The sequence below is a fragment of the Macaca nemestrina genome, chromosome 15, assembly GCF_043159975.1.
Source record: "Macaca nemestrina isolate mMacNem1 chromosome 15, mMacNem.hap1, whole genome shotgun sequence".
NCBI lineage: Eukaryota > Metazoa > Chordata > Mammalia > Primates > Cercopithecidae > Macaca > Macaca nemestrina.
In genome coordinates, this window is record NC_092139.1 from 62,013,525 (window position 1) to 62,028,320 (window position 14,796).

A 14,796-nucleotide genomic window follows, 5' to 3' on the forward strand; every position below is an offset into this window, starting at 1 on the left:
AAGACCTGTGGACCTTTCTCTTAGGCCCTTGCAGGGCAGTGCATAATATATTCCATGCTAATTATCTAATGAAGTTCACTAAGTTAATATTTTATTATACCACATAAAATATTCTTAGATCTAACAGTACAGAAATTTCCAATTATGGGCCGGGCACAGTAGCTAGCACCTGTAATCCCAGCACTTTGGGAGGACGAGGCGGGCAGATCACAATATCAGGAGATCAAGGCCATCCTGGTTAACCCTGTGAAACCCCATCTCAACTAAACATACAAAAAATTAGCCGGGAATGGTGGCGGGCACCTGTAGTCCCAGCTACTTGGGAGGCTGAGGCAGGAAAATGGCATGAACCCAGGAGGCGGAGCTTGCAGTGCGCCCAGATCAGGCCACTGCACTCCCACCTGGGAGACAGAGCGAGACTCCATCTCAAAAAAAAAAAAAAAAAAGAAAAGAAAATCCAATTAAGTCACTCCTTTGAATTACATCTAAAGGCTAATTTAAAGAGGGTATCACAAAAATAGAAATGATAGTGACAGAAAATGGTCCCAATCTTCACTGCACTGTTGCTGAGACCACCTTGCCACTCATGATTATAGAATGCCTTTCAGGTAACATAAAAAGAGCCAGTGTTAAAATGGAACCTTACTACACCCATGTGTGACAGGCAGGACCTCTATTATTATTCAAAGCTTACAGATGAAGCAGTTAGATTCGGCCCAGGTCACTGGCTTATTAAATGACAGGCTAAGACAGAACCAAGTTTTATTCTCAAAGAAGACCATAAAGAAGAACATTGATCCAAATGAATTATAAGTTTCTTACAGCCCCAGTAGCAATAATTGATAAGCTAATGATTTCTTTAATAAAAATCTGATAGGACAAGTAGAATGTGACAGAATCAACATGATCTATTAATCAGATTTGGGTAGTAGTTGGTAGCTAAATTTTGGATACTCCTGGACATAAAGATGACAATATTTATGACTATAAAGATGGCCATTCCACAGTTTCAGAATTTCTACAGAGAAAGAGATGAAGAAACTTTCTGAAGTGAATGAAACTGTGAAGATGAATTATTTGGTTGATAAACTGCTGTCATTCTAAATTGACTTCACTTTCTGAAAAAAAAAGTGCATAAGGATGAAATATGTATTGAATGAAAATTATCTTTTGTTTTTCCATTTTTTACGTAACAAAAAAATCAGAAAAAGATTAAAAACAAAAAGAAAAGATGACAATAATAGACAATGGAGACTACTAGAGGCAGTAGGGAGGGCAGCCAGGGTTGAAAAACTACAGGGTACTAAGCTTCATACCTGCGTGATGAGATCCATCATACCCCAAACCTCAGCATGGCACAAAATACCCAGGAAACAAAGCTGCCTGCATACCCACTGTATCTAAAATACAATTCGAACTTAAAAAAACTAAAAAATAAATAAAGCATATCACTACTGTTAGAGTAGGACATTATTTTAATTTGGGCTGCCATAACATATTTCCATAGACTAGGTGGTTTAAATAAAAGAAATATACCTTCTCACAAGTCTAGAGGCTGGATGTGTCCTAGATCAAGGTGCTGTCAAGGTTGGTGTCTTCTCTAGCCTCTCTCCTTGGCTTGTAGAGGGCTATCTTTTCCACGCATCTTCACTTCATCTTCCCTCTGTACCTGTTTGTGTTCAAATTTCCATTTTAGCTTAATTACCTCTTTAAAGACCATGTCTCCAAATACTGTCACTGTATTTTAGGTACTGGGAGTTAGGAACTCAGCATATGAATTTTGAGTGAACACGAGGCAAGGGTGAAATACAGTGATTATTTAAAAGGCTGTTGCATTATCCAAAAGGAAACATTTTTCTAATTGCACTAGAATACAAGTTATGAGATTCAGTAATTATATAACTTTATATAATTTTGTTGTTTATTTGGGTTTTTTTGGAGGTTTTCTGTTTTGTTTTATAAGTAGGTTTCAGTATTACTTAGTGATAGTCATGGTGGATATTTGAAGAATAATTTCTCTCTTTCGGATTATTCCTCTAACACTACAAGCAAGTATCACTGTGTTCTTTCTCTAAAGGAAAATATAAAGCATAGACAAATTAAATGCTGCTCAGATTCTAAAACTTTGAAAATACAACAATGGAGAAAACAAATAGAAAGTTTGTAGCTACTCAATGACTTGAGCATTGAGTGAATCCTAGCATGCCTATTTTTGCATAGAATGAAAAAAGACACAGCAGGTTCCTTTGGAACAACAAAGTAATAACATTGACTACAGCTTTAACACCCTTCAAAGAAATTTTTGGCAGAATGCAAAAGTATGCATAATTGAGAAAAGTACCCTAATCTGTAGAATAAAATAGGTATAAAAAGAGGCTAAACAAAAATGCTGCTGCCTGTTCTTTTCACAACAATTTTCCACCTGTCCCTGACTGCTGTGTTTAGGGAATCCAAGTTTAGAGTTGAAAAAAATAGGAGGTTGGAGAGTTTAGGACGAAGGCAGTGTAGGGCTGTGTAAATTGCAGAGAACTTGGAGCCAGAAGACTTGAGTGGAATGCATTTGTGGGTGGGCTATGAATGGGGGAGCCTGGCTTTAAACCCCAACTCAGACATGTACTAATCCTATGATCCCAGGCAAATACCATATCCCCTCTTTGACTCAGCTTCTACATTTTTAAATAGAGATAAAAATAGTGCCTTACGGCCGGTTGCAGTGGCTCACGCCTATAATCCCAGCACTTTGCGAGGCCGAGGTGGGCGGATCACGAGGTCAGAAGATCGAGACCATACTGGCTAACACAGTGAAACTCCATCTCTACTAAAAATGCAAAAAATTAGCCGGGCGTGGCGGGCGCCTGCAGTCCCAGCTACTCGGGAGGCTGAGGCAGGAGAATGGTGTGAACCCGGGAGGCGGAGCTTGCAGTGAGCCGAGATCGCACCACTGCACTCCAGCCTGGGCGACAGAGCGAGACTCCCTCCCAAAAAAAACATAGATAAAATAAAAAAATAAAAACGGTGCCTTACTTTCTCAGTGCCTGACTCATATTATTTATTAAATATTAGCCACATTTTTATTATATAACTAGATTGGAACTGGGCACGTCACCTTACTTTGTGTCTCAATTTCTTCAACTGTAAAATGAAGTAGTTAGACAATGTGAGCATGTGATATCACAACCAGATGTGAAATTCTGTGGTCCTATCAGGACAGCAACAAGAAACTCACTGGATGCTATCACCCTACCATTAGAATAGGTTTGGAAATTATTTGAAGCCAGCAAAGTGAATATGAAAATAAAGAATTTGAAGCACAGTAGGGGAGAAAAGGAGAGAAGAGAAATAAGAAAAGTCACTTTTACAGAAAGATTTTTTATATCTACATTTATCATCTGAAGCTATAATTATATCAAATATATGATTGTTTGCATAGGCAATAAAGTTGCTCTAAAACAGTCATTTGTGCACTGCAAGAAGAGTGGTTTTTTCCAACTTCCTTTTGTAAGCCAAAAAGTGAATGAGGCAGATCTCAAGTGATTTAGAGATTTTGCTTTGCAAAGTGGAGGATACTTGCAAAGGGAAAATAGGAGGTTGGAGAGTTTAGGACGTAGGCAGTGTAGGGCTGTGTAAATTGCAGAGATCTTGGAGCCGGGAGACTTGAGTGGCATGCAACGGTGGGTGGGCTATGAAATCGCGGAGCCTGGCTTTAAATCACAACTCAGATATTTACTAATCCTATGATCCCAGGCAAATACCATATCCCCTCTTCGGCTCAGTTTCTACATTTTTAAATAGAGATAAAAATAGTGCCTTAGGGCCAGAAAAAAGAAGCACAAGTCACAAGTAGGTGGTGTCCTGTGCTTTTTCTAAAGAGGGTTTTGGGAACTTAAGTGTTAAAGGAGAAAGAGCAAGCAGGCAGGAAATTAAAACCGGGGAGGAAAAGAAAGAGAGTAGGCAAGGAAGCTAATCGCTACATTCTTGCAAGGCTCTGATAGTTCTCAGTGAATCTGTATGTTACATGTGGCAAAAAAGAAAAAGAGGAAGGAGTCAGTTGTGTATGCATCCTCGCTCTCAATAAATCTACATTTTACATAAAGTAAGCATGTGAAATTACAGCTATCTGTTTAGGAACAAAAGGATGGCAGTTTTTGCATGACTCAGGTTCCAAGCTTAATTTTCCTTTGTCATAGTGAGTTTGGGGTCCCGAGATTTTATTTTCGTATCACACTTTCTCCTAATATAAAGCTTCCTCATAGTTGCCTTCTTTTTTCAAACATTAACAGCCCTCGTGGTTTTCTCTCCTTTTAAGTACAGAAAAACATAATACTGTATAATAATCTTATCTGTCTTAAATACAAGACTGCTTATGATTCACTTAAAATTTAAAAAAAGCTCCACATTTCTGGCTTTTAGCTGGATTATGATTTCAAACACAAATCAGAGCTTTTTAACATTGAGCTTGAGTTTCATAGACACAGTAAAGTGGAAATATAGACTTTTTCTTAAAACAGTGTTATGACAGTCAAAAGAATCGTGGCCAAAATTAATTACCTGTTGTAAACATCATTGCAGTTTTTTACTATCAGACACTTTTTTGAACTATCAGACACTTTCCAATGCCTATCACAGTGTATACTCTAAGTAAATATTATGGGTCCAGGCACACTGGCCCAGGCCTATAATTCCAGTGCTTCAAAAGGCCAAAGCAGCAGGATTGCTTGAGGCCAAGAGTTTGAGACCTGCCTGGCCAACATACCACAACCCCATCTCAAAAAAAAAGTTTTTTTAAATTAGCCAAGTATGGTGGCAGGTGCCTGTAGATCTAGCTACTTAGGAGGCTGAGATGGGAGGATCATCTGAGCCCAGGAGTAAGGTTACAGTGAACTATGTTCACACCACTGCACTCCAGCCTGGGTGACAGAGTGACACCCTGATTCTAAAAATAAAAAATAAAAACACATAAATACATAAATATTATGGAATCAGCAAATAAATAAATTGAACAAATGATTGAGTAAAATTACTTGGTAATGAGGCCTTTCTTGTCTATTCTTACACAAAATAAATCCCCAGGCCCCCACATCCCCCTTACTATTCATATTTTCCTCCATACCATTCATAGTCATGTTGTACTACATATGTATTTGGTTATAGTCTTTCTCTTGCTGCTAGAATGTAAACTCCATGATAGAAGAGACGTTGTTGGTGTTTTCCTTTGTATTTTTTTCACTGCTTAATTCCCAGTGCATACAGTAAGCACACAATAAATATTTACTGCATGAATACTTAAGCAAGTCACTTCCCTAGATTTCTTTGAATTATTTATGTTACTTTGAAATTAAAATCTCTCTTCTGTACATCATTTTTCCTTCAATCTTCACTTTTAATATCTGTCACCAGCAAACTTAACAAGTCTGCTCTTTGTCCAGGTCAACAATGAGAATTTTTAAGCACTTTATTCAATGTGTACTGAGTGCTCCTCCATAATGGACACTCTACTATACATTTCTGCCTTACTTGTGGAATGTATTCAATGTAATTATGCCACACACGTAGACTTCCAGATCCTTGTGTCAAACTTGCTTTCCTTGGCTTTGTGTGAGAACACATACTCTTATGAAGCTCAGTTTAAGGCAAATATTTCTTGAAAATACAAAACTGATGGATATATGTATGCAGGGTTCCTTCTTATACGTCTTTTATAAACAATGAGGTTGTATTTCTCCTTTAGTGTTTAATGTGTTTCATCAGATAATGCCCTACAAGTTTTATCAAAGCTTTCTGTCCACGTTTTAAGGTTGTATGAGAGTGAAAAAACTGCAGTGTGCTGTTTCACTAATAAAACTAGGACAAAGGCCATTTAAACTTAAATATGTGAAACACTTGGTTTTATTAATTTCAAGCATTTTAAATGTCTAAATTTGGACTGGAGTAAAGACATTTCATAGAAAAACAAATATTTGTACTTGTTTATTTTTTAATCTTGATAACTTTTAATAGTTTACAGCCACAGTGGCAGCTTTTACATGTGTACATGAGTTTAAATATAGTTTCATACCATAAATAGCCATGTGGCAAAATACCTGCCTCTAGGCAAAAAAAACAAAAAAACAAAACAAAAACAAAAAAAAAAAACTTTGCCATTACATAAACACATTTAAGTAATACTGAAAATAGATGTGAGGTAACTTTTTATCTAAAGTGACTGTAGCCTATATTAAGACATATTCACTGTAACAATTCAAGTTTTAAAATCCTTGTTTTATAACTCTAAAATGTGCCTTTTTTAAAAAACACATCTTTACATTTATTGCTATTGTACATTTATTTGGCAGGAAACAGGGGTGTTTGATGTCTTGCAATGATAAAATTATCCTATTCAATAGAATATTATCTCACATTCTGCATGACTTTTGAACATTCTATAAGACAATTACATAAGAGAAAAACCAATTTGTAGATATCTGAGTGAGTACAACCATTTAATAAATGTGAATAAAAACATTTCCAAACATTTTAATATACACTGCATTTTCTGATAGTAAGATTTTAGGTTAAAATAAGATCATAATTTAAAAAGTTTACCATTTTGAAAAAAATCATATCACTGTTTGCAATGCCATTTTCATACTTGAGATGCTAGTCCAACATATTGCTTATCCATTTGCTTTTGTTTGATTTTATTGTTATTAGATTCATGATAATGCTAAAATACATGCACACACACAATTACTTCGGTTTTTTTTTAATTATTAAAAGCCCAAAGAAAAATGGTGACAATGTTCAGTTGAAATTTTGAAATTGGGTTTTATAATTCTGTCCACATAGCAAAAGTTGAAATGGTCGATGAAGATGTAGTTTTTGAAATAATGCAGCAAGTAGTAAAATCAACAACACCAAGTGAAAATTATACAAGGAAACACAATAATAAGTTAACAAAGGAATTATATATAATACACTTTTTCTTCGTGTTGACAAGACATGATTAAATCCTTTTTAATATTTTCCTATCTCATAAATAAATAAGCTTGCTTGTTAATACTTGGTCTAACTCTAATTTTTATTCTATTACCAATGTCAGTAATACTTTATTTTTCATTATTTCTCTTATAAAGTGACTTCTGAACTTCCTAGTTTGTTTAAACTATCACAAGGTCAGAAAACCAAACACAGCATGTTCTCACTCATAGGTGGAAATTAAACAATGAGAACACTTGGACACAGGGCAGGGAACATGATACACCGCGGCCTGTCATGGGGTGGGGGGCCGGGAGGAGGGATAGCCTTGGGAGAAATACTTAATGTAAATGATGAGTAAATGGGTGCAGCAAACCAACAGGGCACATGTAAACAAATGTAACAAACCTGCATGTTGTGCACATGTACCCTAGAACTTAAAGTATAATAAAAATAAATACATAAAATTAAATTAAAAGGTAAATGCAAACATATTAATCATAAGTAAATGAAATATCTGATGATCTCATTATGTCTGGTAGTAATGTCATCTCTGAGTACTTAAATATTCATCTATATATTCCGTTGCTAAATTTCCCTTTATTTCTCTTTTATATTAAACTTTTTTTTAGAGAGCGCAACTCCAAATCATCTTTTATTAATGTAAAAAGGTCATATTTAGCAAAAGACACAAGGCAGGGAAGTGTCAGGCCTGAGGCCTGAGCCCCTGCTGAGGGAGAAGGAGGCTGGGGGCACGTGGGAGAAGTGCTGGGAAGGGCTGAGTGGTGGGGGCCGCAGAAAGTTCCAGTGGGCAACATTGTGGGCAGATCATGGGTGGGACTCACGGGGACCTCGCTGCTAACTCTGTTGCTTTGGCAGAGTGGGGTGGGGGGAAGGGAGGATCGTCAGTGCTGCCACCTCGAGTGAGAGCCGCCCCTTGGTTCCTGAGGGCACCATCAAGGGACACAGGACAGGAAGCCCAGGATGGTTAGTGCAGCTAGGGATGAGGGCCAGGGAGAAGCAGGTGCCCTGGAGTGGCCGGGAAAAGTCCAGACACGGAGGCTTAGGAGCTTCCTGTTAAGTGCGTGGGTTCCGCCCTGTCTCTGCCAGGCACTCTGACTAGGGATGGATGATCTCCCTCTTCAGGTGCTCCGTGGTGGTCTTGCTCCCAGCAAAGGTGGTCCGGATCCCTTTGCCCATCTCCCCTGTGACCCACAGCAGTTCCCTGTGGGTGCTCTGGGAGCCCTGGGCGCCAGGTGGTTTCATGGCCTGCATGCAGCCCATGGAGGCGGTCCAAAGTCCTTAAATAGCGATCTGAAAGGGACAGCAGCTCCTGGCACTGAGCCCGACGGCGACGGGACACTTCCTGTAGGGACCGGGGTGCCCAGCCCAGGGGTGCTGGAGCCTGGGGTGCTGCTGGGGGCAGGCGTGATGGGTTTGTAGGACATCCTCAACTCCTGGGCGCTGGGGATGCCGCAGGCCGCTCCTCGGGGGTTGGCTGCCTGGCCGCTCAGCAGAGATCTGATTTGCAAGCTGGCTGCACGCCCCCTACTAAATCTGTGTTGAATTTTTTAACTGCAGTTTTTATTAATCTAAATACAGTTCAGATATTCTCGATGAAAATTTCACATTTGAGTTAGTTGAGACATACTAAAATGTAATATAAACAATGGATTTCAAAGATTTCATATGAAAAAAGAATGCAAACTATCTCTAGTAATTTTTACATTGATTACATGTTGACACAGTATTTTGGATATATTGAGTTAAAATATGCAATTATTTTTTTTAAAAAATCTATGCTACATTTTTGTTAAAAAATTTAAATAAACTATGAAATTACTTCTTGGGATAGAAAAGGGGACATTATTAAATATTTACCTAAATTTTTTCAAAAACGTATCTTTAACAAAAACACATTTTCAAACAAAAAAGTATTTTAATTTTGAATAGGTAAAATAAACTTATTCCTGCTGAAATTCAATCCTGGCATGATTTCTTTTTTATGCATTTGAGGACTCTGTTTATAACCCAGATAAAACATAAAGCTTATGAAACTCCTCTGAGAATGTCGAACACAAATTACCTGTATAGATATCAGGGTGCAGATGATGCTGAGGCCGGGCTGGCTGAAGAAGAGCAGGATGAACATGCTGTACTGGCACAGGGGCTGGCCCCAGGTTACCCGTCCTTCATGTACGTGGCGATGGTCACCTGGCTCACCAGCAAAGTGAACAACAGGTCGTTGGTGGCCAGCCGCATACCAGTGTGTAGAAGGCGGTCTCCTTCTGCTCCTCGCGCGACTTGCACAGCAACACGATGGCCACCAGCTTGCCCACCACCCCGAAAATGGACGGTCCCAGGCTGTCCAGCAGATTGGGCTCCAGGTGAGGGACATATTGACCTAGGAAGGGGTTAACATGACGGTGGCTGGTGGTGTGCAGCTCTGGAGTGTGAAGCTGAGTCTGGGGTGATAGAAGAGAGACAAAGCCTCCATGAGTGAAATGACCACCTGCAGGATGTCAGAGCCACGCCCAGGAAACGGGATGCTAACATGACAAGGGAGGATCTCAGTCCCACTCTCTGGATTGCAACCACTTACCAACTGCAGCCACCCAAATCTCCAGGCTCGCTCTGCTCCTGCCAGCAGCACACCATTGCTGATCTTAATATGTATAAACTGAGCCTCACATTCCTCTTCCTCTACCCCGCACCCCCCAACACGCCTATCTCACTACTCTGACAAGAGCCATCTTCAGGGAAAGGTAACTCCCTAGTATTATTCCTGACAGATTCTGAGTTAATAAAATGCTCACGGAAACCCTGGAAGACAATTTGGAGAGTGTTCTCTTTCCTCCCTGGCTCCGCTGGCAGTGCCCCATCTCCATGCCTTCTACCCAATGGCCCAAATCCCATGTCACCTGTAGCGGCCCCAGTGGTGGCCTCTGCACGACCCCCCATGGTCAGCCCTCAGCTGTCCTGGACCAGCCTCCAGCCTGCCTTCACCTCCTCCTGCTCAGCCTGGAAAGTGCCAGGGCTTTGGCTTCTGAGAGCCAGGTCTCAGTGGCTGCGATTTAGGAATCTGAGGTCAGAGTAGCCAGTTTTCAAAAACGTGGGAAACAAGAGGGCCAGCGGGATGGATCTGGAAAGAACAGTGCTGGGTTACTCGTTCGATTTTTTTCCTTCCTTCAAACATGAGTCCCAGCTTTGCTGTGCCCCCCGGTGTAGGCTGTGGGAGGACAGCTTCCAGGTGTGCGCCGCACGCACAGGTAGCAGGAAGCCTGGGTCCCGGCTCTGGCCACTGTCCGCCCCAGTCGCTAGCAGTGTCAGCAGCTACTGATGTTGGCGGCTGCCGCTCACTGACATTTATAAAGTACTCCACCCTTGGCTGGGTGCGGAGGCTCAGGCCTGTAATCCCACCACTTTGGGAGGCCAAGGCGGGTGGATCACCTGAGGTCAGGAGTTGGAGACCAGCCTGGCCAATATGGCAAAACCCTGCCTCTACTAAAAATACTAGAATTAGCCGGGTGTGGTGGTGGGTGCTTGTAATCCCAGCTACTGGGGAGGTTGAGGCAGGAGAATCGCTTGAACCCGGGAGGCGAAGGTTACAGTGAGCCGAGATCAGGCCATTGCATTCCACCCTGGGCAAAATGAGCGAGACTCTGCCTCAAAAAAACAAAACAAAACGAAACAACAAAAACCCCTGCTCCTCCACCCCCTAACATCAGAATACAGCAGAACATTTAGGTACCCACAGAACATAAACCAAGATGGTCTGTGTCCTGCATTTTAACAAACATTAGAGTTTTAAAAGAACTGAAATCATGTAGAATGTATCCTCCAGCCAAAAATGGCATCCAATTCAAAATAAAAAAGATAACAGCAAAATCTTAAATACTTGAAAGATAAACAGCACACATTTTAGTTTTGTTGGTTTTTTTCTTTTTTACATTTTTATTTATTTTAAGTTCTGGGGTACATGTGCAGGATGTGCAGGTTTGTTACACAGGTAAATTTGTGCCATGGTGGTTTGCTATACATATCAACCCATTGCCTTGGCATTAAACCCAGCATGCATTAACTATTTTTCCTGATGCTCTCCCTCTCCTGCCCCCATCCAGGGGCCCCATTGTGTGTTGTTTCCTTCCCTGTGTCCATGTGTTCTCATTGTTCAGGTCCTACTTCTAAGTGAGAACATTAGGTGTTTCGCTTTCTGTTTCTGCATTAGTTTCCTGAGGATAATGGCTTCCTGTTCCATCCATGTCCCTGCAAAGGACATGATCTCATTCTTTTTTATGGCTGCATAGTATTCCATGTTGTATGTGTACCACATTTTCTTCATCCAGTCTATCATTGATGGACATTTGGATTGATTCCATGTCTTTGCTATTGTGAATAGCGCTAAACAGCAAGCACACTCCTAAGGGAAACGTCTCAAGGGAAACTATTAAATATATTAAACTGAATAAAAATACGACATATCACACTTGATTCAACAGAGGTAAAGCCAGTGCTGGCAGGAAAATGTGTTTCACTAAATGTGTATGACGGAAAAGTAGAAATTTCTCAAATAAAATTTCAGTTATCACATCAAGAAAGTAGAAAATAGTAGCAAAATAAAACCAAAACAAATATAAGAAAGAAGCCTGAGCTCTGACCAGCAGCCGTGGCCACCCGCAACAGCACTACCACGAGTGTCTTGTGGGCTTTCCTCAGAGGAGCCTGTCAGCATCCTCCAGTTCCAGGCGCTCTAGCCTCTGTCCTGCTTCAAGAGGCTTTTTCCAACCAGAGGCCTCTCCTCCATAGCCTGAAGGCTCGGCCAGTTCCCACGAAGTTTGCCGGGAACGCAAGGCTGTCACTGATATTCGTGGCGCCAAGACTTGTGCGCAGGTTGCACACATTGGCCACTGTCTGTGCCATGTGCAATGACGCCGCCTGAGGTGCGCACACCGCACGCGCACCCGCGTAACGGCTTGGCTAGCCTGTAACGGCTAGGCCTGGCTCTGCGTTCCTGGCTTGGCTTGGCGTTCCTCGCTTGGCTCGGCGTTAATCGCTTTGCCCGGTGTTTCTCGCTTGGATTGACGTTTCCTCCATCGCGTTCCTTTGCTGGGCTTGACCTTTTCGCTGCTGGGCTTGGCATTCCCTTGGCTGGGTTGGGTGTTTCCTTTGGGCGGGGCGGGGCGGGGGTTGGCCCTTCCTGGGGGGGGGGGGGGGCGTGGGATCACCCCGGGTGGGCGTGGGCTTTCCCCGGCTGGGTGTGGGTTTTCCCGGGTGGGGTGGGCCGGGCTCGCCTGCTGGGGTTGGCAGGTTTTGGCTGGGATTAACCTTTGTCTTCAAACAGATGGGAAACCCAGAATTTCCTGCTAGTTGGCGAAACTGGTTGGGAGACGCGATGTGCTCGCGACTACCGGCCTCCCCTGGCTGTTCAAAGCAGATGGTGGCTGAGGTTTCTTCAATACCCGCTGCCTCCGCTGTGAAGAAGCCATTTGGTCTCAGGAGCAAGATGGGCAAGTGGTGCCACCACTGCTTCCCCTGCTGCAGGGCCAGTGGCAAGAGCAACGTGGGTGCTTCTGGAGACCAGGACAACTCCGCTATGAAGACACTTAGAAGCAAGATGGCCAAGTGGTGCTGCCACTGCCTCCCCTGCTGCAGGAGGAGCGACAAGAGCAACGTGGGCACTTCTGGGGACCACCATGACTCTGCTATGAAGACACTTAGGAGCAAGATGGCCAAGTGGTGCTGCCACTGCTTCCCCCGCTGCAAGGGGCGCGGGGAGAGCAACGTGGAAGCTTGGGAAGACTACGACGACAGCGCCTTCATGGAGCCCAGGTACCACGTCCCCCGCTGCAAGGGGCGCGGGGAGAGCAACGTGGAAGCTTGGGAAGACTACGACGACAGCGCCTTCATGGAGCCCAGGTACCACGTCCCCCGCTGCAAGGGGCGCGGGGAGAGCAACGTGGAAGCTTGGGAAGACTATGACGACAGCGCCTTCATGGAGCCCAGGTACCACGTCCCCAGCTGCAAGGGGCGCGGGGAGAGCAACGTGGAAGCTTGGGAAGACTACGACGACAGCGCCTTCATGGAGCCCAGGTACCACGTCCCCAGCTGCAAGGGGCGCGGGGAGAGCAACGTGGAAGCTTGGGAAGACTATGACGACAGCGCCTTCATGGAGCCCAGGTACCACGTCCGTGGAGAAGATCTGGACAAGCTCCACAGAGCTGCCTGGTGGGGTAAAGTCCCCAGAAAGGATCTCATCGTCATGCTCAGCGACACTGACGTGAACAAGACGGACAAACAAAAGAGGTAACCGGGCCTGGGCTGGGAGGAGGCGGGACGTGGGGGGATGATGGGGGCATACCCTCCTGGAGGGATCGGGGTCCTGGCTTTCTGTTCCTCCGCAGACCCCACACCACCCTGGGTGTGGAAACCTCAGAGAGGTCAGGGCACAGGCCCTTTATGAACAACAACACAGAAACAAAACTTTAGCTGATTTCCTATCCGATTATAATTTCCCTTATAGAACACTAATAGACTGTATGAAAGTGACTTAACTCGCAAAATCAAGTCGATGCAGCAGATTATTTTTAATGTACACATTTTAAAACAATGTTCTATACATTATAGAAAGGTGTATATTGAGAACTAAGTCCCATAATATATCAACTTCTGGGCGAAATATTTTTCAAATAAAATCCAATATGGATTTGATATCAATGTACCCTATGTAAATATGTCCTTTACTGAGGAACCTTACAAGGAAACTGAAATGGGAAGATGGTTTGTGTCCTTGAATAGGAAGATTCGTTTTTCTTAAGATGTGAGCTTTTTCTGTGTTTATCACTTTTACGTAAGCCAAATAAAAATAGCAAAGTTTTAGCATTTTTACACTGCACATCCTGTATTTTATTGCTGTAATAAGTTAATTTTTTGTACCAGAATGGAAAAAGACTTGCTTTTCCAGATATCAAAATGTGAATGTGCTATTTCCACAAATTGTTTACTAACAGCTGAAAAAATATCAATGAATAGAACAGAATAGGAAATCCAGAAATACCCAAATATATGTAAGAATTTAGCACTTGATAATGGTGATGTTTCATATTGATAAAGCAAGATTAATCATTAATAAATGAAATGCATGCTGTTTGGAGAAAACTAGCTAGATTTTTATGTCACAAAAGTAAGTTCCTGGAGTATGGATTAAAATTTTTAAATATACAAAAGGAGAAAAATACCAGAAGAAAACACAAAAGCCTATTTATATATGCAACTATTTATTTATTTATTTATTTTTCTGGGACAGAATCTCACTCTGTTGCCCAGGCTGGAGTTCAGTGGTGCAATATCAGCTCACTACAACCTCCGCCTCCCGGGTTCGAGCAATTCTCTACCTCAGCCTATTGAGTAGCTAGGATTACAGGTGCCTGCCACCACACCCGGCTAATTTTTTGTATTTTCAATAGAGGCAGGATTTCACCATCTTGGCCAGGTTGGTCTTGAACTCCTATCCTTGTGATCCACCCGCCTCAGCCTCCCAAAGTGCTGAGATTACAAGCCTGAGCCACTGAACCAAGCATATATATGCAGATATAATAAAATAAGCTCAATTTAAGATTGGGCAAGGTACTTTTTTGCATATCTACCAGTGACCTGTGCACATAGGAAAACGTAGTGTTCCTGGTAAGAGAAGGAATTTAAGTTAGAAGAGGAATGAAATACTGTTTTCTACTGAAGTTAGAAGAGGAATGAAAGGCCGGCCGCGGTGGCTCACGCCTGTAATCCCAGCACTTTGGGAGGCCAAGGCAGGTGGATAACGAGGTCAAGAATTTGAGACTAGCATGG

The 14,796-nt window shown here is 42.3% G+C and overlaps 1 protein-coding gene and 1 pseudogene across 1 annotated transcript in view; one reads left to right on the plus strand and one right to left on the minus strand.

Moving 5' to 3' along the window:
* Nucleotides 1-8,031: 8,031 nt before the first annotated feature.
* On the minus strand, nt 8,032-8,402 carry LOC139358868 (cyclin-dependent kinase 2-associated protein 2 pseudogene; annotated as a pseudogene).
* Nucleotides 8,403-12,264: 3,862 nt separating this feature from the next.
* Nucleotides 12,265-14,796, plus strand: part of LOC139358554 (POTE ankyrin domain family member G-like) — a 29,458-nt gene continuing 26,926 nt past the window's right edge. Inside the window, exon 1 of the mRNA XM_071079793.1 lies at nt 12,265-13,257. Coding sequence (XP_070935894.1) covers nt 12,296-13,257 — 962 coding nt within the window. The 5' untranslated portion in view covers nt 12,265-12,295. The remainder of the gene's footprint in view (nt 13,258-14,796) is intronic.